This window comes from Meleagris gallopavo, chromosome 23 (assembly GCF_000146605.3).
Source record: "Meleagris gallopavo isolate NT-WF06-2002-E0010 breed Aviagen turkey brand Nicholas breeding stock chromosome 23, Turkey_5.1, whole genome shotgun sequence".
Taxonomy (NCBI): domain Eukaryota; kingdom Metazoa; phylum Chordata; class Aves; order Galliformes; family Phasianidae; genus Meleagris; species Meleagris gallopavo.
Genome location: NC_015033.2, coordinates 5,145,017 through 5,169,445, shown reverse-complemented (window position 1 = coordinate 5,169,445; position 24,429 = coordinate 5,145,017). Strand labels below are relative to the sequence as shown.

The 24,429-nt window shown below is 46.8% G+C and overlaps 1 protein-coding gene and 1 long non-coding RNA gene across 3 annotated transcripts; one reads left to right on the top strand and one right to left on the bottom strand.

The window, feature by feature from the left end:
- The first annotated feature begins 6,463 nt into the window (after positions 1-6,463).
- LOC116217414 lies at positions 6,464-19,467 on the top strand. The gene is made up of 3 exons (XR_004161926.1): positions 6,464-6,929; positions 8,609-8,674; positions 17,076-19,467. It is a non-coding gene; the product is annotated as an uncharacterized LOC116217414 (long non-coding RNA).
- LOC100543541 (F-box only protein 2) lies at positions 13,537-24,211 on the bottom strand. Of its 2 annotated transcripts, none has more exons than XM_019622555.2 (5): positions 22,970-24,211; positions 21,725-21,851; positions 21,533-21,628; positions 21,109-21,244; positions 13,537-16,614 (listed from the first exon to the last, which is right to left on the bottom strand). In XM_019622555.2, the coding sequence occupies exons 1-5, from the start codon at positions 23,217-23,219 to the stop codon at positions 16,555-16,557; spliced, it is 669 nt and encodes a 222-aa protein (XP_019478100.1). In that variant the 5' UTR covers positions 23,220-24,211; the 3' UTR covers positions 13,537-16,554. The 2 variants fall into 2 exon arrangements, with proteins under 2 accessions (XP_019478100.1, XP_003212378.1); XM_003212330.4 differs by lacking the exon at positions 13,537-16,614 and adding an exon at positions 19,560-20,703 and having other exon boundaries at positions 22,970-24,190.
- Positions 24,212-24,429: the final 218 nt, after the last annotated feature.

Here is a 24,429-nt window from a genome sequence, read left to right as displayed (position 1 = left end):
GGGGGGGAGCGGAAGGAATGCTGCTGAGGACTTGAATCTAGAGAGAGGGGCCAAATAAAAGGTAGTGCTGCAAAGGCAAGGTTTGCAGGAGTATGGTTTGAGGGTGGTGAGGCAGTGGAACAGGTTGCCCAAGGAGGCTGTGGATGCCCCATCCCGGGAGGCAGCATTCAAGGCCAGGCTGGATGTGGCTGTGGCAGCCTGGGCTGCTGGTTGGTGACCTGCACGTAGCAGGGGGTTGGGACTGGATGAGCACTGGGGTCCTTTTCAACCCAGGCCATTCTGTTATTCTATGGTTTGTGGTGTGTTGGAAACGGGGACAGATGAAGGGATGGGTTAATTTATCACGAAGATTGTCCTGTTGTGCAGCTGCCCTTGTGTTGGTTTTTTGTTTGTGTATTTTAAAAGGAACTTCAGAACTTCAGCATTTAGTTAAGGTACTTTATTCCTTTGGGTTATTTTTAGCTTGCCATGGCAATGAGATGAAAGCATCTTCCTAGTCTCTAAATGAGGAGCTGCTTGTTGCTGCTCGCTGGGTCTATTTCATAGGTGAAGGAAGAGTAATAGAACCAGAAAAGTAATTATATCTCTCTGTGTGTTGCTCAGTTTCACAGCAAGACCTTTGTTTTTAGCCTAGTGGTGAGGCGTGGGACTCAGCTGCAGGGTTTCCATACAGCTAACGATGTGATCACTGACTCCTAACTCAGAGGGCCTGAATGAAGATGGGGTGATGCTGTGGGGCCTCCCCAGGTCAAGGCACAGAGGTGTTGTGGGCTGCCCCATGCGGCTCTAACTCTTGTCTCACCCCATGAAACGCAGACCCTCTTGGGCTGACTGATGGGCAGCATGCAGGCAGAGGGAGCTGCCCTCTCTGCACTCCGTTCTCCCTTTAATCCAGTTTCCTGAGACTGTGAATTAACTGCTTACTGATTATATAGGCTGTATAGTTCTTTTCACCCTGGAAACTGGATAATATCCTAAGCTGGTACCGTTTGGATGCAGAACTTCCTTCCCAAACTCGGCCCGGGTTGTGGAGGAGGGTGGTTTATACCAGCTGTCGTGCTGACCCTGGAACTTGGAATTTGTTGGGTTTTTTTGTTGTTGTTAAAGGCTGAAATTGGCCCGATTTGGTCTGTACAAAGCAGCTTTCTAACGCAGGTACTGCTGTGCACATTGAAAACCAGTGTTGTAATAAAATAAAAATCTCCATAAAGAGGAGATTTTTGAAGACTTTATTCTAATCGTATGAATGTTTCTGCATTAAAGCGTTACTGTAATGAGAATGTGTCAAAGGCTTTGCTGGAAAACCCATTAAAACAGATTAGAGCATCTACGTGCAGCATAAAAAGGCCCTTTTAGCAGAACTGCCCATAATTCCAGCTGTCGCAAAATGAGGAGCTGCTGAAATGCCCTCTGAACAGCCATTAGAGCTGGGGATGGCTCAGCCACGTGGTCTTGCTTTGATTGTTTTCACTGCAAGAAGTGCTCTGACCCTGGCCTTGTCCTTCTTTGGGGAATCTCTGCCTAGAGGAATTAATGACCTCTCATTAAGCTGAGATAATTGTCACCTCAATTCCCAGCTGACTGTGGGAGGAGAGCGAAGCGCGCTGCTGTGATATTCTGCATTCCTGTGGTTTTCCCTTGGCCACAAAACTGTCCCACCTTCCTGAGCTGAAAAGCTGGTGGACAAAGGTAAGGCCACTGCAAAGCCGTGGGACCTGCTCCCCTGTGTCACCCAGGGCAAAATGTGGCAATTAGTTTATGGAGACCTGGCTACAGGCAGAGATGCCAGACTAAGGTGGGTTGAGAAACTTTGATTTCTTTGGAATTGATAACAAACAAAATATGTTTTGTTTTGTTCTTTATTGAAACCGCTTCAGTTTTTACCCAAATCCCCTCTGTTCCCTAGTGATAAATTTCTCCCCTGCCCCTGAGACTTTAACTTAGCTGAATCGCCATAGTGGTGGAGAGGAAGAAATATCTACCCAACTACCTTGGTTGTGGTTTCCCACCCCGACAAACACACCCTGAATGAATTAGTGGTGGGATGAGCACACACACAAGGGCTGAAGGAGCATCTGAGTCGCAGAATCATAGAATGGCCTGGGTTGAAAAGGACCACAGCGATTCAACCCCCTGCTACATGCAGGGTTGCCAACCACCAGACCAGGGAGAGAGCAGATCCATTGTAGGTATGAATGCTTTTGGGTTTCTGCCCTAGTTACAACCCAGGCTCCAATGCCAAGATCATTGTTTTGATCCTTTTGAGCTGGGAATATAAAAGGAACGCTCCTCCATATTCAGTAGATGCATCTTCAGAAGGTACAAAGGTGAGAGAGAGTACCGGATCCTTTACCTTCTTTGAAGGGCTGAGCACATAAAAGAAGTTTTTCTTTGAAAAGGGAGGGAAATTTGCAGGGTTTAAAAATTCAAGAAAGTAAAGGAGAGAGTTGGGGGTGGGGGAGAGAGAGATAATTTCTGACTTGTGTCAGCGCAAACCTCTAGCCGCTGTTTGGAACAACTTGTTTTGCAGTTTCCATGTGGTGCTTCCTTCCTTGCTGGTGGCACTCGCTTGTGGCACACCCAAGGTTCTGGAATGGCTTCCTTTAGCAAATAAATATGGTGGGTGGAAATAGTCAGTAGATTGCCAAGCAAATGGCTGTGGCTTTCAGTGGGTTGAGGGGCAACTGCATTGAGATTTGGTGGCACCTTTGGACCTCTGTACTGATGATGTTAATTGTTGGTACAGAATGTTGTAGTCGTTTTTTTTTTTTTTTTCCCCAATGTATAAATGATCTAATAGTCTGGTTTGATCCGCTGAGATCTGTAGGATAATTCTACTTTTGTTTTTTTTTATTGGGACTTCTAATGACTGTGTAGGAGGGAGCTGGATTTTATAGCAGAGTGCTTTGCAAGGGGTCAGGTTGCTCTAACACACATGCAAATTGCTGTTGTTCTTGTGTTGAATCCCAAAGCAGATGAAGCCCTTTCTCGAGAAAAAAGCACCAGGACAAGAACATCATAGCCTTGCAATTACTGCAGAGCACTGAGCAGCGCCTGTTAAGTGCTGGCGTGTTTTATTCATTGCCATTTAGTCAATTGACTGACCTGCATTTTGCATAGACAGCCATGTGATTTGAGCTTAATGAGTCAATGGCATGTGGGACAGAGACAGGTGGCTCCTCTAAGTGTGGGTGAAAGGCCTGTTTATGTGTCTTATGAATTATGTTAAAATTGATGGGAGTATATAACACCCAAAGTACGCTGGCATTTCAAATTGCTCTGCAGCTGCTCCTGTGGCTGTCAGGGTGCACTCATACAAGCTCCTCATGCACCTCTGGGGCTGAGCTGATGGGAATGGAAGGCACAGCAGTGGCTGTGTGTCCTGCAGCTCCCTGCCAGTGCACAGCTCGTGTCCTGGGATGGGCGCAGACCTGTGCTATGGTACAGTGCCAGAATGAGGGCTCAGAACATCTCCTGTCTGGCAGGGAGGGACCAGGATTGAGTGATGTAGGATCTCCTGAGATTGGTGAATGATACCCTTGCTACTACTGCTTCATAACACAAAAATAAACCATTGTCTAGATATGAAAGCCTGCAAGGTAATTAATATCCTAGCCATTAAATTTTACTGTAGTGTACTCAGTGTTAATAAGCGAGCTAAGAGCTCTGCTTGAAATTAATAAGTTGCAAATGACCCAAGGGCCACTGCTCCATGCTTGCTTTCTCTCTTCCTCCCTCCCCTCCCCCCTCCCCAATTTACCCTCCCAAAATTACAAAATTTAAATAGAAAGACAATTTTCATTTATGAGCTGGTATCATTATTCATAACTGGAGAGTTGTAAGGAATAAAAAGCCTTTCCGGTTAATTAGAAACTTGAGCATCTCAGGGAAATTTGGAAGGGATGAAAATCTGGGCTTGATGGAAGTAAACAAACATAAAGCACAAATCAAAAGGAAAGGTAATGTAATTTCTGGAGATATTTCAAAGTTCTTGGTCCTAAGAGCCTAGCCCTCACTGCAGCAGCTATCATGGAGCATGCCAGGAGTACCAGATGTAGCAGAACCAGGGTGTTCCCCACATCCTGACTGCTGCATTTCAGAAGGAAAAGATAGATGTACTCCAAAAAGGAGAACAGGAGAGGAAATGGTGTGGCAGCTCCTGATGCGAAAGTGTGAGTCCCTTTTTCATGGTCATGTCATAAAACTCTGCAGCTTTCTGCCTGCACTCACCTGCTTTGTCTGTGTGTAGAGAGTTTCCAGAGAGGCTTGGGATGAAGCAGGAGTCTGTGCCTCCCAGAGCAGAGTGACAATGATCCCCACTAGCTGGTGGAACTGTAGAACCAAACGTCTGTTGTGATGAGTCTAACAGTTGTTAGTAGGGTTAGGTTTGACTTTAGCCTTGGGTAGACAACTCTTGAAGGTGATCTAAATGATGGGATAAGAGGCACTGGCTTTCAGCTGAGCCAGGAAAGGTTCAGCTCTGATATTAGGGAGAGCTCCTCAGAAAGAGCAGTGAGGCGCTGGCACAGGTTGCCCATGAAGGTGGTGGGATCACCATCCCTGGGAGTGTTCAAGAACTGTGAAGGTGGTTAGTGGGCATAGTGGGGATGGGTTGGAGTTGGAGTGGATGATCTGAGCCTTTTCCAACCTTAAGGATTCTATGATTCGAAACAAACGTAGAACTTTTTATGATGAGGCCTTCTGCTGCAACGTGCCACCAGTGAGACACAGGGCAGGGGGAGCTGTGAGGGATGTTCAAGTAGCAGAGGAGTTTGTCAACCCTTTGAAGAGCATTAAGAGATCGATTACGTGTTTGGCTGTGGGCATCCTAGGGCCTTCCACCAACAGGCAGGTCTCTTATCATCTCAGTGTTGAACTCTCCAAATTATTGAATAGTTCATCTTTTCTTTAAGAGACCAAGTTCTTGGAGTCCTGTGAGTACAGGCAAGTCTTGAAGCTAGAATGGAAATCCCTTGGAGATGCAGAGGTAACAGTAATCTCCCCTCCACCTTTGGATATGGGAGAAGCCTGCAGTGCTTTGTGTGATTGACTTTAATTTTTTTTCTAGCTCTAGGACTGTCAATCTGCTATCCCCTGCTGGCAGCAAAATCTCTAATTAAAGCAAATTAGAGAGAGAAGACCTACTGTTATAGAAGTACTGTGCTAATTATGTGGTCTGCTCCTCGGAAGAGCTGGGCTGCGGTTTTGGTGGGCTCTTTTCTAAGCAAAGGTGCCGTTGCTCAGAGATGCTGGGGAGAGAGAGGGAGGGAAGAGACTTGGAACCTTGTTTTGTTTGTGTCCGTGCAAAAGTGCCTCCCTGCCCCACCTGTTTCCAGCATTACTCTTTCTTCATTCTTTTAAAACCTGGTGTTCCCACTGAGCTGCTCTGTCAGAAGCAGAAACATCTCTGATACATGTACAGACTTTCTATAGCACCAGATGCTCACTTTTTTTTTTTATCCATACCCCACCCCTTAGGGACAATTAGGGAAGAAACAGTAAGTTCATAATTGTGGACCTTTTCAAACCTAGATTAGTTCTTCCAGTCTATCAGGTGAATACATATTTATAAGTGTTCTTAAAAATGCACCATCCTTCACTCAGTGAGGTGCCATGAATTCATCATGTAAATACATGCTCAGGTGCAGAATGAAAACATCCTCAGGGTGCGCTTTAGGATGATTAGAGGGCTGTTCCTCAAGTAGGTTGGTTTTTCTCAAAAGTAGTAATAAATGTGGTTTAACTATATGCATTGCACAGATCATTTACTGGATGTTTCTTCTTTATCAAAAGCGTACTGATACCCTTCTGGCATACAGATCAAACTCTGCAGAGTGCATCTTCTAAACACAAAGCCAAAAAGCTCAGTTACTGATGGAAGGAATAGTTTGACTGAATCTAAAATTTCTGTAATCTGCTCTCTTTTCTACTCTGGTAAGATTTAACCACTTTTGCACTACAATTTCACTACAGAATAAGGAATAAAGGCTTTTTGAAAGGACTGAGCTGGTTGCAGTCAATCTGTTCTGGTTTGTCTTTGTGCTTTCAGACTGCAGAACCTGGAAGGTAGCATTTCCTGGTGTCTTGAGTATCCAGTTCACCTTTATCCTATTGGCAGACATGAATGATGTATCTTAAAATAGCTCTAGAGTATGTCTCTGGGACATACCTTTTGATTACAGTTAATCAAGGCTGTAAGTGCTTAATTGGATTGATGCCAGGCCACTCAAAATCATGTTCAAAATCAAAAGCCTCTAAAACCCTCCTTCTGCTGCAGAGAAGAATACACTTTCTCCAGATTACTGTGTGTGGGGAGGGGGGGAGTATTCAGTGTTACAGCTGTAAGAGAGCTCTTCATCTCTGAGCCAAGTTAGGGTCAGAATAGAAATTCAGATGTTTCCCTAATTAATAGAATCCGTTCTGTTTTCATTGTGTGCTATTACTTAACTTTTAGTATCCTAATTTAATGTTGCGTGGAATGGCTGATGTGGAAGCAAATCCAGGATTCAACGGCTACAACTCTCCAGAATCTGCCTGTCCCAAAGGAATGGGCTTTTCTACCCAGAGCAGAATATATTTTGTAAACAACATAGAAATAATCCATAGAAAAAGGGAAAAACTAATTTTCTCCTATGCCTATGCTCCTGCAGATGCATTAATTACTGATATTGCTCCCTTCATTTTGACTCCAGTGTTCTCCAGAAGGCAGCAGGAGCAGAATCATTAAGGTTGGAAAAGACCACTCAGATCTCCAAGTCATCCCATCTCCACCGTGCCCTCTAAACCGTGTCCTCAGGAATGGTGACTCCACCACCTCCATACTGCTTCCTCAGCCCAGTTAGTGCAGGTGAACGCTGTGCCTCTGAGCTTCCTCTCTGCTTCGGTGCCATTTGCAACAAACCTGGAGATGCTGGAGCAGAAAGTGCAAGGTACTCTCAGCCTAACTTTGCCCTTCTGTCGATCAGACTGTGCTCCTGTGAACCCTACTCTCATCAAATCCGTGTACAGCTGAGTGAGCTAGGCAGAATAAGCACTGGGGGACGTACCTCCTCTTCATGGCAACCCTTCATGTCCTGAATAATAAAGCACGTGTCTGTAGGTGCTCTGTTCTGAGCAAGGTTGGTCGTGTCTGCAGTTCTTACTGGGGCTCTCAAGGACTCCCACGCTGAGCTGTGACGCAGATAAATGACTTCTGAGCATCTTTCTAAACCCTGAGCACTTGTGTTGTAAGCAATTGCAGGACCGTGTGTTTGAGATGCTAAATGTGGAGCTCTGACAATGTGGAACAGTTCAGACATGGCTTTTTTGGGAAGCTGTCTGTCTGCTCTGGTGTGCTGACCATCCTGGAGGATCCCTTGTGTTGCTGGAGAGGCTGCAAAGAGGTTGGACTTTGTCACCAATGATGGGCACATAATGGTGGACAAGAGCAGCTCCTGGCAAGGAGTGCCAGAAGATCCTTCTCCACTGATCTTTCTCTCCTTTTATAGCACTCTGTTAAGTTTATCTTTAGAATTTGTCATTTCTAACATTACAGACTGAAGATGTTGTTGAAATGTTTCATTAATTGTTGTAGCTTGTTATGGTTCTAATTACTGCTTTTTTTTTTTAATGTGGCCTTCCTTTCAGTAGTATGAAGCCGTTAGCTCCCTTCCCCCTTTTTTTTTTTTTTTACATTTTTTTTTAATGTAAAGCAAAGTGCTTTAGCATCTAATTACGGTGAACTTGATAGAGTTAGCTGTGGGGCAATATTAATTACCCCTTGCTCCAGTTCATCTCTTGATGCATTGTCTAATTTTCTAATTATTTCTTATGTTCTTTGCATTGCAGCGCTAAGGAATAGAAGTAAAAAACAACAAGGAAGGTCAGGATTTGGGTTAGGGAAGATTGCGTGCAAAACATCGTCACTTGCTTTCATGCACTGCTGACCTCTGCTGCCATGCTGGGATGTGGTGGGCTGTGTCAGGAATTCCAATTGGGCACAGCTCTCTGCTGTGCCCTTTCTGCTCCTCGTATTGGAGGAGTGATGGATTTCCCCCCAACCACCACCTCCACTCTGCCATGAAGGCTAAATCTAATGGAAAGTGAGCAAGTAGAGGCAGTGGACAGAGGCAGCTGGCAATGTGCTGTTGCCAGGTACTCATTAAAGCATCCAAATCTCGCAGCAGCCATTAATGGCTAATTGGTTGTGCTCCCAGTATCTCCACTGCAGCCCTGATTAATTTAATAGTCCTATCCACTACACACAGTGCCCATAATACTGAAAAGTGGGGTTTGTTTGGCAGACTAATGCCCTACTGGCTCTGGGGCAGCCCCTGCACGGATAGCAGGCAGTGAGGTGGGGGATGCTCTTGTACCCAAGGGTGGTACAAACATGTTTGTCTGTGAATCTGAGCATCCCCAAAGCCAGCTCTGCTGTGAGGGGTCAGCAGCAAGGGATGCTGCCTGCTGCCCTGCCCCCAGAGAAGGGGAGATGATTTGCAGCACACGCTCATGATGCCCTGCGTGCTCTTGCTGTAATTTGCTGAGGCCCGTGGTTTATTAACTGTGGTCTTGGAATGATGGATGGTGCTTGTTTAATGCAAACCTGCCTCTGGTGCTGCTTCTTCAGCAGATGCTGATTTGTTCTCTTCCCTCCCGTATTGAAGTTGTTAGGAACCTGACTGGGATCAGGAAGGTAAGTGTCTTTTTTTTTTTTTTCCTCCCTCTCTGACACCTACATGGATATATTTTTGCTCCTTTTCCTTCTGCTCCACCAGCCACCTCCTCTCCCATTTGCCCTGGTAAAGGTGGGGGGCACACAGCTGCAGCTGGGCCTGGAGGAGATGCTCTGGCTGCTTGCTCTGGCTTTGCTGGTAGTCTCCAGGAGAAGCAGGACCTGCTGGCCTGTCCCAGTGCTGTGTGGCTGGGGAGCTGGTGCGGAGGCAAGAAGGAGGTTTATTAATTGCTTGGTGGTGCTGGGTTACATGGCCCATTTGCAGCTTTTTCTTGTCTGTTTTGAAACTGTGAAATGAGGCGCAGTAATCAAGGAGGGTTTTAATAACCATCCCAGCTCTGACATTTAAATTACAGATGGCATTTTCAATTAAACAGGCGCTCTCAGCAGGTTTAATTTAGCTATCAGTTCTGCTCTGTTCTTTAAGTGCTTTCTTAAAAATGGTGATGAATTCAAATCTTGCTCCAAAGGGAGGAGGAGATGAGACGGGATTGGAGCTGGCTGGAGAAGGGGAAGCCCCGAGGATGCTGTGTGTGCAGAGGGAAGCCAGATACGGAGGAGATAGGAAGTTCAAATCCCTCAGTGTAGATTTGTGCCTGGGATGCCCCTCAAATGGCTGACAGATCTGCCCACGCACAGCTGCATTCACCTTCAAGCCTACATCTGTCCCTTTCACCGAGGATCATTTGTGATGCTGACCAAGGAAACTTATCTCAAGTAGTACCATTTGGGAAAATCCTGCTTGGGTGACAGCACAGAAAGGAGATAGGGCTGGGAATTGCTGTGCCAATAGCTGGCATTGGCTGCTGTGTTATCGCAGAGTTGTAGCTCACTTGAGGGTGTAGCTTAGGACAGCTCAGCCCACGTGAGTGCTTATGGTAACTGGTCCTCAACCAGTGAGCAATGCTGCAAAACACTGTAAATGAAGGCTGCTGCCCTGGGCATTCCTTTCTGGGAGCTGCTGTGGGACTTGGAGCCATTTATTCTTCTGCCAAGGAGGGTGTCTGCTTCCCAGCAGCTGGCGGGAGGAGTCTCTTCTGTTTCTCTCCAGTGTAAAACAGGGCTGGATAATTTCATCACCGCTAATAACATTTCTAGCGAGGCAAGCTACAATAATGATAAGGGTAATTGAATCTCATGCTTGAGGGATAAGCTGAGCTCTGGAGGGGGGATCAGGGAAGAATTTATTTCCCCCCTCCGCTATAGAAGCTGCTTTGCATGGTCAGTCATTTGCTTGAGAGCCTGATGCTCCCCTTGGCAGAGGGGCAGGTCTGACCCTACTGGGGTTCTGCAAGAAATCCCAGTTGCCTGCTGGCTGTTCTGGATTTTGGTGCTCTGATTTGTGCTTAAGGATGAGCTGTGTTTGCCTGCAGTCATTCTAGGAAAAAGCAGAGAATGGTGAACTGTTCTGTGTCCAGAGCATTGATCTGACTGGGTCAAATCTGAGGGAGGGCCTCAGAAACAAACAGCATTTGTATTTCTGCTTTATCTCACTTTCTAATCCCATCCAGAAGAAGATGCATTTCAGTGGAGTCTGAGGGGATCTCTTAATACCCTTTTCTTACCTCGGAGGAACATTGCTGTTTAATTACCTCATTTATGCTCATTTGGAAGCTTAAAGTATTCTGAGCTGTGGGAATGAAAGGGGCTGCAGAGGACAGTGCTTTGCTATTCATTAGAAATGAACCCCAGAGTGATGTGGCTCAGCCAAATAGAACACTGCATCCCTGATGTCTTTTCAGAGCCCATCTGATGGGGTGGGAGCTCACTGAAATGACCTGGCTGGCTGAGCTGGAGAGAGAAGATGGCACCTGGTGGGGAATGTCAGCAGCCAGCCATCTGCCCTCGTTCCCTTGCTGCTCTCCATGAGCATCTCTTCAGGTTTATTCCACCAGTGCTTCATCTAGACAGGATCAGGCAGTAGAGCTGTCTCAAGGTCTGTAAGTGGGCATATGAGACCTTGAAAATGAAGCAGTGTGTACAAGAGTCATGCAAGGAGGCTGTGCAAAGCAACACCGAACCCAGGAGCACAGAGGTGTTTGGGATGCTCTGGAGTTTTCTTTCCTAGGAGAGAACCTCCGAGCTCAGCTGTGCTGGTCCTGGAAAGAGAGCCCAGGAGACAGGAGAGCATTTCTGTTGATTTTTTTTGCCTTAGCAGCTGTGGATTATTCACTGAACTCCTCTGTTCTAGCGCTGGGGAAGGCATTTCCAGTTATTCAATGATTTCTTCAGAAGCATTACACCTTTTTCTCCCGGGATCTCTTAAGGAGCAGAAGTTTCTCGTCTTGGATCTTTGAGGAGTCCTTTGCCATGTGCTTCTGCTATTTATTCTTTATAATGAAGCTGTTGGAATTAATTCCTAAGAAAGGCAGTGTAAAGAAACTGCGAGGGAGTCCAACAGAAGAACTGGAGGCTCAGATTGATGGCCTGGGACTGGGTCTCCTGAGGTTGCCAGTCCTCTAAGCACTAAGGATAGTGGTGTTAATATCACTGAATTTTCCTGATCAAGGCTGTGGATCTGTGCTGTGCAGGAATGTCATTCCTTGCTCACCAGAGTATGGGTTGCATTTTTTGCCTTTGCATCATGGTGTCTCTGATGGAGGTTAGTCTGTGCCAAAAATCCTGTTTGTCCTGGGGTGAGCAGGTCAGTAACGTATCTCTACATACAGCTGATGTACGTACAGATGATGGCATTCTTGGGTTGGCAGTTGGAGTAGGTGATCTTAGTGGTCTTTTCCAACCTTAATGGTTCTCTGATTCACATACATGCTTGTACACACCAGGAGGCACGCTGGGTTCCCTTCTCATTGTTTTTTGTTGTTTTGTTTTGTTTTTTTCCCTCAGCCCTAGCCCCTTGGACAAATGCATGCATTATTACAAGCTCTAGGTATTGCATTCATGGGGCACTCACTGCTTTCCAGAGGCACTATTCACCCTTATCTAGTGATTTCCAGATACATGTAGGGTAATGTCTCTGGGTCTGTTTCTAGGAGGGACTGTGATAGTGTCAGGTAGTTAATTAGGCAGTGTGATATCTGAGGCCAGCATCAGACTCCTTGCTACCTGCAGATGAGCCAGGCAGCTGCTGCTGTGCATGTTGATGAAGACAAGTTTCTGTGGGAACCTGCTGGGCTGTGGGGGTGATGAGCACAACTGAAGGTAAGAGCCGGGGGGGAGGTTGCTCTCTCTCGGGTCGCAGTGGGCAGAGAGAGCACTGTGGGTCTTTGTGTGGGATTTGATTGGTGTGCTCTGGCTGTTTTCCCCCGTCTGCTTTTGTTTGCTCTGTCTCACCAAGACCTGCCTGCCTTTTTGTAAGGCATGCAGCTCAGCAGGACTCTAGATGCCAGGAGAGCCTGCTGAAGACTTTTGAAAAGCCAGAGGAATTAAGTGAATTAAATGAGGCAGGAGGTGGTTGAGTGGGAAGGTGGGGATGGGTCAGTGGTTGGGCTTAGTGATCTTAGAGATCTTCTCCAACCCTAATGACTCTGCAGGTGAGCGTGTTGGTCATGGGTTGATGGCTGGACTTGATCTTAGAGGTCTTTTCCAACCTTAACGGTTCTGTGAGTTGGCATGGTGGCTGCAGATTGGTAGTTGGACATCGTGATCTTTGAGGTCTTTTCCAACCTTAGTGGTTCTATGGTTCTGTGAGTGGGCACAGTGGTTGTGGGTTGGCGGTTGGACTTGATGATCTTAGAGGTCTTTTCCAACTGTAGTGATTCTACATACAGTTGAAGTCACAGTCCAAAGAAATTGTTCATCCAAACAGAAATTGCTCTCACTTCTGCTATTCCCACCTTGTCCTATCCAAGCTCATTAGGTTTACGAAATAAGAAAGTAAAGAAAAGGATTTGCAAGCAGCCTAGAAAAACATGGCTGGGGTCATAGTATGCAAGTCATTAGGAAAACAGCAGCACTTCTGCATTTTAGTTAGCTGTAATGATCTCTGGAGACACAGGTCAGCTGTCTGGCCATTTGCAGTGTGGGGGAGAGGAAAATAGGTGTGATTAAATTATTCAGGCAGTTCAAAAGGTCTCTGAAGGCAGCTGCTGCTCATGTATGTGCAGGGGAAGGTGGTAGCATTGCTGATGAGTGTAAGGTAAGGTAAGGGAAAAGACTGAGAGCAGATTGTTGCAGCCAGGCAACAACTCTTGGTTTAGAGGTGCTAAATATTCAGCACTACACCCTCCAGATCCCCTGGGTTTCTTACTGACTGTTTTTCAGGCTGCTGGATATATAACTGCCCCTTGTGTGGGTTTCCATCTGATGCCAATGGGGTGCTGTTACCGAGGGAAGTAGACTTGATGCTGATGGAGCTTGGAAATGAAATGTCATTCATTTTGCATGCAGGCAAAAAGCACAGTAAATGAAAGGATTAGATGGAGTATGCATGAAGGGAGAGCTCTTGTCCTGATCAATAATTAAAAAAATTCCCAAGTGAGAGTTAGGGAGGAATGTTGGAAGCAGTTATTTGAGGCTTCAAAAAAAAAGACAAAAAAAGAAAAGCCAGAAGCAAGCAAAACAAACAAACAGAAAAACCTTCCAAGGAGCAGTTAAAAAACTGTTTGCTCAGATTTACTGATTGCACTTGAGCTGACGGTTGAAGTTAAATGTAACTCGTGCATATATAAGAATTCCAAGTTACTTCTGTTTGAGTGATAGGATGAGAGGGAATGGCCTCAAGTTGTGCCAGGGGAGGTGCAGGTTGGATATTAGGGAAGATTTCTTCTCAGAGCAATGATGTGCTGGCACAGCTGCACAGGGAGTGATGGGGTCAGGGTCCCTGGAGGTGTTCAGTGTGGAGATGTGGCACTGAGGGAGGTGGGCAGGGGGCACAGTGGGTTGGGTTGGGATGGACTGGATGATCTTAGAGATCTTTTCCAATCTTGAGGGCTCTATGATTTTACTGCTCTGAGGTCCTCCCAGGCAGGACAGCACCATGGGCCTGGTGTAAATGAGAGCTTTGTGCAAAGCTTGCATGCTAGGAGGAGTGCTTTCCTATTTATTGCTGTGGTTTTGGATGCGTGGTGTTCCCCTTCCCACTGTCAGCTTCCACCTGCTGTTCTCACATTTCAGCACAGTTTCTTGGCTTTGTGTCTGCGGTTTTGTTTACCAACAAGAGCTGCTTTGTACAGTTATTACACATCCTGTTACTGCTGGACATGCTTGAATTGGACACGGTCCCCTAGGGCAAGCACTGGGCTGGAGCTGCGTGTGCTGCAGAACCTGGTCCTCACTGAGGGCTGTCTGCAGCTCTGCACTGCACAGGATGGAGCACACACCGTGGCCTTGCTGCTGTTTCATGGATTTATTTTTTTTAATGTTACTTAGAAACCAAACACAATATTCCCTAACTCCACCAGATCTGCAGTGCAGAACTCATTGCACAAGGGAGAGGAGGTTTTTTATTTTTATTATTATTTTCTACTTTTTTCCTTTTACAAGAAATAACTCATTTTTCAGCTGTTGGAGAAGGTAGTAATTGATCTAGAGCTTTGCAGCTTGCCTTCCAGAATGGCTTTATTCTTAATGTAGAAATAAAACTCTGTTAGGTCAAATACACAGCAATAAATACAAGGAGCACATTAGCTTTAATATATTGGATTATTCCACTTGGTGGTGACGGGGAAAAAAAAACAAGATTTAATTCCCCTGGCAATGCAGGCAAAGAAAATCGCTTTCCCTGTGCATTTTTTTCTGTAAGTCATTTTTGTCTGTCAGTGCCATTGCTGCAGGCTTCGACAGAGTTTAATTTTATTTTATTTTATTTTTTTTAAACTTGGTTTGAAAATAAGAAATATCTTCTCCAAGTAAATCATCCACAGATTCACCCCGTGGCTTTTATTTTCTGCATCTGGCAGGATGGGGGGAACTCCTCCTTGTTGCCATGGTCTGGTGCAGATGAGTGGTGGTGAGCTGAGCTCCAAGTTGAACACTGCCATTCCCCCTTTACAGGAGGGCTGCTGTAGGTTTCTGCTCCTACCCAACTTGAACTAGGATTTGCTTCTCCCTGCCAACTGTTTTTGTGATCAAAGAATGGCTTGAGTTGGAAGGGACCTCGAAGACCATCCAGTTCCAACCCCCTGCCAGTCTCTGCTCATAGAATCATTAAGGCTGGAATAGACAAGTTCACTAAGTCCAGCCATCACCACCATGCCCACTAACCCATGTCCTTCAGTGCCACATCTCCAGATTGGTTTCATATTGGGAGCAGGCCAGATAGGAGCAGGCAGGAATGATCTCCCTGCTTGTTGTCATGGCACATGGATAGGTAGAAGAAGGCTCTGCTGTGTACCAGTGAAATAGCTGAGAGAATTTGGCTTGGCTAATGGAAACGAAACATTTTGATACACTGAAAGTCTAAGAAAGGATTTGCAGAAAGAGGAAAGCTATTGTAGCTGAAAAGCTCTGGGAAAGGACTAGATGATTCAGTCCAGTGATGTACAGGTAAGGGGAAGGCTCTCCTGTAGCCTGGAGAAGAGTAGGCAAGGCTGAATGTTGTGGGTCTGTGTGTGGGAGGGCCATTTGTGGTTGTTTGTTTTTAATGCGTCTCCATCCTTTACAAGTTGGCAGGAGTCACTGGGGAAAACAGCAAGGCAGAATCCTATGTGGTTTAACTGAGCCTTTGCACTGCATTCCTCTGTCCAGGCAGAGTTATCGCTCCAATGAGCAGGGCTGCTCCAGCAGCACCTAGCCTGTATCTGATTGTATTTGTGTAAGACGAGAGAGAATTCACAATAATCCTACTGGCAATTAATTGGCTTTTGTTCAGCAAGAGTGAACAAGATCTCGTCTTAATCTGCTTCATTATTTCTCCTTGTATAGCAGAGTCAACACAAGATTAGGTTTAATTTACAAAAAAAATGCAAAGTCGTTTCTCATATCTGGATCAGGATTTTATCTGCTTCGTTTTGCAATGCTTCACGTGTCAATATTAACGGAAGGAGCTGCACAGTGTGTGGCGAGGTGGAAACAGCTCCACTTGACTCCAGGACCTTTTGGAAGGATTGCAAGTAGCAGAGCTGTGACACCATCCCTCTTCTTGGAAAAGCAGCTTCACGCTGAGGAACACGAGCTGCTTTCTGCAGGCTGGAGGGCTCAGAGCTGCTGCTTTCCGCTCTTGTCTCCTAAATCTTATGCAACAACAACCTGTGGTGTACGCCTGGAGAAGACCTATGGGAAGCCAAAGGGAAGTGCTCTGTGGTCCTTGAGGTCAAAGATGGGTTAAACACCAGGTGAGAGGCTGTGCCAGTTCTCTGTGATGGTCACTGTCTGAGGACAGCCTGTTCCTGGCAGCACAGGGAGGCCAGATTGGTGGGTTCTGAAGTTCTGCATGGCTGTGGACGTACATCTGTGTGTTTGCCTATACCTGTGCATATGTTTCAGTGCACATACCTGTGCTTGTAAACCCGTTCCATTAGCCAGAACTACAGAATCATCTGGGTTGGAAGAGGCCTTTAAATGTCATCAGGGCCAGCCCCCCTGCAATGAGCAGACACCCACAGCTCCATCGGTGCTCAGAGGCCCATCCTGTCTGACCTTGGATAGTCTGCAGGGATGGTTCACTACCCTTGTTGTAAAAGTCTGTCTGGCAGGAACAGAGTGGCAAGAGATGTGTTCCCCATAATTAATCAGTCCAGTGAGCACACTTACATCTTTATCGTGGTTTCTCTGTCCTTCTGGGAATGCTGATTGCACTGCAGTTAATGGGTTTGCACTGGTGGTGGCTCCAGATGAGTTGCTCTAAGTGCCTGCAAGGGAGGTTTAGCCAAGGGCACGTGTAATACAGCTGGGACTCCCATCTTCCTGGGGAAGGCTGCTGAACTTTGCATGCAAGGAAGGTATCAAAGTGCCTGGGCACAGTGTAGATGGGGATGCAACCAGTCCTGCAGCTCATTCCACTGCTGAGACAAGAGGAGGTGCAGTGTAGTGATTAGAAATGGGTACAGTGAGTACAGGGCAGAGCCAAACACTTGCAGTTATTCTGAATATCTCCTGCTTGCAAAGCAGCAGCCAGCAGCACCTGAGGTCGGGCTGGCTCCCAGCTCTCTGCCTGCAGCCCGAGTGCCCTCTGCTGTCACCATGGCTCTGCTTGTGTGCTTGCTTTATATTATGATCCTTTGCCATTTCCCCCCTTGCACAGCAACATTATATACGTTCTCTAAGCTGTTCTGGTTTATCTGAGTATGTTTTCCTTCCAGGCTGCTGTGCACAGAGCTCAGCTTTTGTGCAGCTGTTGCATGTAGCAGTGATGCTTTCCAGCTCCCATGGGGCTTTTCCCAGTTGAATTCATTATGGATGTTTTCTCTCTAATTCACACTTTTCCAGTGGGAAAGCATAATGAAGTCCTTTTTTTCCCTAACAGGGACACTGAGTGGGCTGGGCAGTGCCCAAGGACATGGGGACGAACCAGCTGGATGGATGGAGGAACTGCTCACCTCTTTCTCCCCAGGGTACCTGCATGTTGGGAGGCAGCAAGGAAGGAGTGGGAGTCATGGAATCATTAAGGTTGGAAAAGACCTCTAAGATCGTCCAGTCCAACTGTCCAGCTGCTGCCTGTACTGCCCAGTAAACTGCATTCCTAAGTACCACACCTACATGTCCCCTGTAATGGTGACCCCACCGCCTCTCTGGGCAGCTTCTTCCAGTGCCCAGCCACTCTTTCAGAGAAGTTTTTCCTAATATTGAACCTGAACCTCTTCTGGTGCAACTTGAGGCCATTCCCTCCCACCCTATGGTTGTATCTGGGTTGCAGGAAGAGATGTGAGCTGTGGGGATGTTTGTTCATCAACTCAGTGTTTGCTGGTTATTTGGAACATCTCTACTGCTGACAACCTTGTGGGCCAAATACAAGGCTGCTGGCATCCCATCCTATTTGGGGTTGTGCTCATCTCTGCCACAGCTTCAGGCCAAAAGCTCCGTACTCTGCTATCCTGGCTTTCAGGAAGGGCCATTCCCAGCCTCTACAAAGTATTTGATTTAGGGGGAATCAATCTCCTAAATTATCCTCCCTTTTAAACTGGCTAGAACAGCTGGGCTGCAAGCAACAGGGAGTTGTTTTTCTCCTCCTCCCTTCATCTTCAAACAATTTTGAATGCCTGGTGGGGGAGCATACTCCTCCATCTGTCCACAACCTCCCCAGGTGGGTAATAATAGATGCTTCTTATAGAAAAATTCAATTAGACTTGACAAGAGATGTATGTTAGTGCTTCCTTGCCAGGGCCCTGTCTTGCCATTTCTGTTCCTCTGCAAGACACCAACTGCAGAAGCTATTTTGGAGAAACAAAACAACCACCATTTTCAAGTATAATGGTATTTACAGCCAGGACTGGCTGTGGTGGGCTTTGTGGGATAGAAAATTACTGACAGCAAGGTGCAGCAGGCTAGCCAGGATGTCAGATGATGACAGCAGGAAGGCCTGTGTGCAGTGCTGTGACTGGGGCTTCTCTTTGTGCCTCTGAACAGTAAAGCAGCCAAGGTTGGAGATGTGTTCATTCATCTTGGCTGCCAAAAGCTCTGAGCTCTGGTTCCTGTGTTCAGCAGTGGAGGGAGACCTTTCTGTGTGTCTTCCTTTCTTCTTTTCTTCTTCAGCTTTCTAAATACTTGGCTGATAAAGTATCTGTGAATTATTTCTGTACAATTTTTTTTTTGTATGGTATATTGCATGTCTGCATTGTTCATCAGTATTCCCAAAATCTACTGTGTAGTAGCCAGGGTCAGCACAACAGAAGCATTAGAAACCCTCCTTTGGTCACTGAAGCTACATGTGATAGAGCCGTTTAGTGGCAGAAAGCATTAATGCAGCTAAGCTGTTTTGTCACAGTTGTACTTACTTTCTTTAGTCCTATGAAACTGCACGGTCTGCATTCCCACAAAGTCTGTGATGTGTGAGAGGCCGTTCAGCTCCTGTGCTCTGTTCAGTCTTGGACAGAAGCTGAGTGGGATGGATGAATGCAGTGCAGATTTCAGTGCACTCATATTTCACGTGTTTGACCAAAAGGCATTAGGAGTAAAATATTTGCAATGGATCGAGCAAGTGAGATTATTCTCCAAGTACACAGGCACCGCCCATTTTCCTTGCTTGCCTTGTAACTCTAGCACTGGGTGCAAGCAGTCAGTGGCAGCTCTGCAGACTCTGCAGCAGAGCCATTTTCTTAATGAAACTGCAAGGCATGGAGTCTTGGGAAGCATCTCTTAAAACTGAGTGGGAAGGTCAGGACAGCCAGGCTGCCTCTAGCAATCAGTGTGAACATCAGGGGAAGGAAAGACTCTGACAGCTGCATTTCTTGTAAGGGAGCTGTGTGCACTGAGTGGTTCAACCTAGATAAGCCTAAAGTGGGGACTGTGGCCCTATCCTGTATTTACAAGGGACACAGTATCTGAAAGCTTAATCCTGGGCTTTATCCTGACTATAACATGATGGCTTAGGAAAGATTCAATTTAACAATTGCATCCAGACCTGGTGTATTGATCCCCTCGCTGCCCTGATCCTTAGGGACACGCCAGGGCCTTGGGGCAGGGCTCTGGCAGTGAGCTGAATATTAATTTTGAAATGGGGTCAGCTGCACTAAACGCTGTGCTGAATAAAGCTGCACTGTGTCACTGTGTGACTGTGTGCAAGGTAGTGGAAAGAGCTGACTGGTTCTGGTCTCTCCTGGAGCAGAACAGCGGAGCTCACAGCAGAGCTATACTCGCAGATACCCACGGGTCAGAGCTGGGTGTTGTAGGAGCCTTCCTAGATCTTCTCCATGCCTTCCATGAACTCCCATGACCTTTTTAGTATATCTCTGCCTGCTGCTGCTCTCCACTGCTTAAGCACAAGAAATAATACTCAGCACACAAGCAAAGATCCATGTACAGCTCCTTTTATTGTCTTTGCCCTGACTCTGGCTTGGCTGTGGTTTGGAAGGCTGTGCCCAAGGCAGGAGGGGACAGGCTTGGCTCAGGTAAGCTTAGATATCTCTGTTCAGGATGGTGGCTCACAGCCCTAAGTGACAGCAAGAGGCACTAGTGGGCGTACGTACAAAGTGCTGTCTTGGTAAGCATCTGCAGCAAAGGCAGATGTGTACTTTCTGCAGACGTGGTGGGCAGGAAGGACTGAGATCAAATGGAGGTAATGACAGGTTTCTGTGTGAAGAATATTGCGTGAATCTCCTGCCTGCAAAGAGCAGTACTAGATTGGCACGAAGCATGCAGAGGCCAGGAAGCATACAGGGAGACGTGTTATTTTTGCTCCTGGGCCCATTCCTCAATTTGCTTCTGTTTCCCTAAGCCCTTGTCTCTCTCCCAGCAATCATCCTCAGCTGCTTTTTAGGAGCCACATGAAGCCCCATGGAGAATCATAGAATCATTAAAGTTGGAAAAGACCTCTAAGATGATCAAGTCCAACCATCAACCACTGCAGTATCATTGTGGTCACTGAATTCAGCTCCCACCACTTCCCCCCTACAAGTGGATGTTGAGAGCATTGTAGGACAAAGGGATCCAGTCCAACTGCTTGGCATTATCACTGCCCAAAATTGAAATGGAGATCCAGAGCACTGCTTAGCAGCCACGCTCAGGTAAGGCAGGCAATGGCACGTGGGGCTGGGAGTGATACCTCTCCAGAGCTAGGTGATCTCATGTGACAGAGAACATCAGTGCAAAGGGTGAGACTGAACGTAAGGTGGTTTCATAAGTCTGTTGCTATTCTTTGCATAGTACCCTTAAGGAAAGATGGATGGTGGTCTCTGCCAAGCACATTCATACCTGAGCCATATGCTCTACAGCCCAAAAGCAGCACCATGCAGAATCCCTCCAGAGCTCATGGGATGGCCTGAGGGAATCAGCTCTGGCAAGCAGGTCCCTGTTCAGCTTGACTATGGTTCCACTGTCACGCTGCTGTTGGTAACACGTACACCATACCATCCTTTCCAGAACAGTGTGTCCTGGCCACCGTGCTCAAAGCGGACAAAGCGGACCCCAGGACCATAGTCAGAAAAGGTGTAGGAGATCTAGAGGTTGAGAGAGACAAAATAGTGTCAAGCTACCGTGAACCTACTCCTTACCTTCACTGGGCCTTCAGCTCCACCTGCCCCATCCATCCTACCAGTGTGGGTAGCAATGAGGACAGTTACAGTGAGAAAGAAGTTACTGGAAGGAGCTTTGACTCTAGTCTGTTCAGAAGCTATTAAATGCTTCCGGAGGAGTCTCTTTTTCAAATCCCACAGACTTGTAGTGATGGCTCAGCAAAATTCCACGTTTTATGTAGGGCTTGCTGTATAACCCCTGTGCTCAATCACAACCCATGATAGAGCCTTCTCTTCCTCCAGAATAACCCCTCCTGCTTCTGTCTGTTGAAAACATTCCTGGTTCATGCAGGTTGAGTGTCACCTGCATGAAACCACAGCTTCACTCACCTCAGTCCAGCTGGCATCATTGTCCTCTGGGATGGCAATGGTCTCAGTCTTGTACTCGGCCAACACGTCCTCATTCTCTGACAGCAGTTTCACACACAGCTCATAGAGGCAGCCGGCGTCGCTGCGTCCCGCATACCTGCAGGGAGACCCAAGCAGCAGCCTTGCCTGTATGAACACTTTTACTCCAATCCACTGCCTGCCCTTGTTCACCAAAAGAGCTTTAGTTGCTGCCATATGCACCAAGAGCTTGAAGCTTGGGGAGACTACCAGTGGTTCTTTGAATCAAGATCAAGCTCTGTCTCACATGTAGAATGACACCAAAGGCAACGCAGTGAGATGAGAGCTAGAGCTCCAAGGCCTGGTGTAGCCATTCCTGCTCTCTCTAGGCTTTCTCCTGGACTTCTAGGGCATCCTTGCTACTTACCAGTCTTTCACCACAACTTTTGGCTGGGTTGTATCCATCAGCTCTTCCCAGTAGCCCTCAGCTTTAAGATCGATGACCTGAGACTTTCGACACCACCTGAAACACAAGAAGGTAATGGACACCACCACCTCTCTGAGGCTGGAGAAAACAAAATTATCCCCTCTCCTGATTAAGAGGAATAAGCAGCCTTACTCATAAGATGTAACAAAGTATTTATGGACTTCTTCACTAGGGAATTCTTTTCCAAAGTCCCCAGGGAGCTCTTCAATTTTCCAGCCATCACCTCCGTTCTCTACCTCTCCCCAGTGCTGCAGGTCTTCTGCAAATGGAAGAAAGAATGTTTGGTCATAGCTTGTGGGCCTGAGAACCTGGCCATCTCCCATAGGGAGCCTCTGCAGCTTGGAACAGACACACTGCCATCCAACTCTGTATGTGAAAGACACAATGAGATGTTTTAAGTGGAGGCCTGGCAAAAAACAACACTTTATTTAGGTTGAATGGTAACAAATGTCAGCATTCCCGACTGAAATGGCTGTGTCTGTGTGGGTCTACTTTAAAAAAGAGTAGTGAAATGGTTTAGGTGTTCCACCTCAGTGCTTTTGTGTCTTACAGAAATACCTGGGGAGAACTGCTGATTCCCTTATTATTTTTTTTCCTTTGTTTCATTCTTTTTGTTGAAAAATAACTCATATTAAATCCCTCGTTTTCTGTTCTTTCTGGTGGTGTTCTCAAAGCTTTTAGCGCATAGTTAAATGCTTACACAGCTAGAAGCTGCAGGGCCTTATATTGTTTTTCTCCTCAAGAGAAGAGCTTGCAGAAAAATCACTTCTTTTTAAATAAGAAAAATGAAAACGTTGTGTTGATGGTCTGTGTTGTGCTTTGGTCTATGAGGTGTGAAATGTATTGTGTTGCTGCTTGGCTTATGAGGCTTGGGTTATGAGGCTGCTGCTATCTAAACATCCTGCAGATGGCAAGTAGAGTTCAGAGAACATAAAATAACAGCAAGTGTTGCAGCGTGCACAGCTCAGTGATATGGGTTGGAATAAGCAAGACACAAACAAACTGCAAGGAAGGAAGCATGAAATGCCTGCTGAGCTAAGAGCAAATGAGTTCCTGAGCAGAGGAAGGCTTATCTTTTAGGTTGAGGTTTGGCAAAAAGCCATCTGGAAGCTCAGGTGCCACCTACCAGTGCAGTTCTGCAAAGCATGGTTCACATTCCTGCAGGGGCTCACATAAAGCTGATGTCATGGAGAGCCCTTCACAAAGGCTGCTTTGATGGAAGGCCTTCTTGCCCAGTAAGTGGTTTGACTGCATGCATGAAGTGATTTGTCTCTGGGGCAAAAAGAAAATGCATCCTGATGGCAACCAAGGTCTTTTTTAAAGACTGGAGGTGCCCAGTTTTCTGAAGGCTCGCGCCTTGTTGTGCTCATCTCTCACCTTCGCCACAGGGGTTCTTGATGAGATTTCTTCTTCTCTTACTCAAGAAGTAGAAGTTTTGCCAATTCTCCGCATTCTCCTCTGACTCTGCTCCAGCAAAGCCTTCCTGCTGACATTTCAGGATCCAAAGAGCAGCTCCATCAATCAGGTTCTTCCACTGGCAGCAGACCAGGCGGCACGCCAGCACCAGATCCACCGCAGGTATGGAAGCCAGGATTCTGATCAGCACTGCTTCAGGGAGGGACTCCATCCTTGGTCACCCTGGATGGAGCTTTCTGAGAAAGGGGGAAAGAAGTGGTAATGCACTGTTCCACCAGGCAGGGGCTCTCCTGTTACCAATGATGACAAACAAATTAGAAAAAAAGAAAAGGGAAAACAAATATGTTTATCTGAAAGGCAGGTGCAGCATAGCAGGGGGGGTATTTCTGACCTGAGGGCCTCGGACCCCTACAGCTCGCTACCCTGAACCACGTGAGTAGCTTGAGGTTCTAAGTGCCTGCAGATGCATTGGGTTAAACAAGCATGATGCTCCATCCCCTTCTGGCTGCTTTTCTGCCCATCTGCGCTTGCATGGGGTTGTATGGGGTCTTCTCTGACCCTTGGTGGTCATGTGGGGAGCACTCCCCTTGTGTTTGGTCACACATCATCTAAGGACATTGTTATTCCCATTTTGCACTGATGCTTTCTTGGTTCCAAGGCCATAGAGGAGGGCTATCCAGGACCAGACAAATTTCTGCTGTCAGGCAGTGCTGCTCTTTGGGGAACGCTGGCACTTATCCATGCATCAGCTACCGGAATAAACTTAAAAAACAATTAACCTAAGAATAGATGTGCTCCGTCAGAGCAGAATCAGTCCCCTCTGCTTAGGCTGCCCACAGGCCTGGCTATCGGAAGGCCTTCCTTCCCTCGGGGTTAGCACCGAATCTCCTTAGTCACGATGCCGTGTAAAGCACGGGTCTGAGCAGTTCAAATCTTCCTTCTCCTACGGCCCGATAACCGCAGTTACACGGCAGTACGAGCTATAGCGCTGCACTCTGAGTGCTCCGGGCTTTGGGCAGAGTGATTTTTCTCACTCTGCGGGAGAGAAAAATCACTGAGCAGAGCAGGCAGGGCAGGCAGAGCCGGCAGGGCAAGCAGGGCAGGCAGAGCATCCTGGCGTGCTGCTGCACAAAACACGGCACGGCGGGTGGGGCAAGCAGGGAAGCAATAGGGAAACAGCATCACGAGCTCTCTTCTCTCTGTACCGCAGCCATCAGAGGGAAAACATCATTTAAAAATCCCTGTTGTTGTTGTTGTTGTTGTTATTATTATTATTATTATTATTATTATTACGGAGAAACAACGAGGATTCCTTACTCTCCCCTTTTCCCCTCCATGCTGCGATCTTAAAGGGCAAAACGCGATCGACCCTCAGCAGAATTCCTCGGGTAACCGCACCCAGCAGGGCTGTCTGTCCTCTC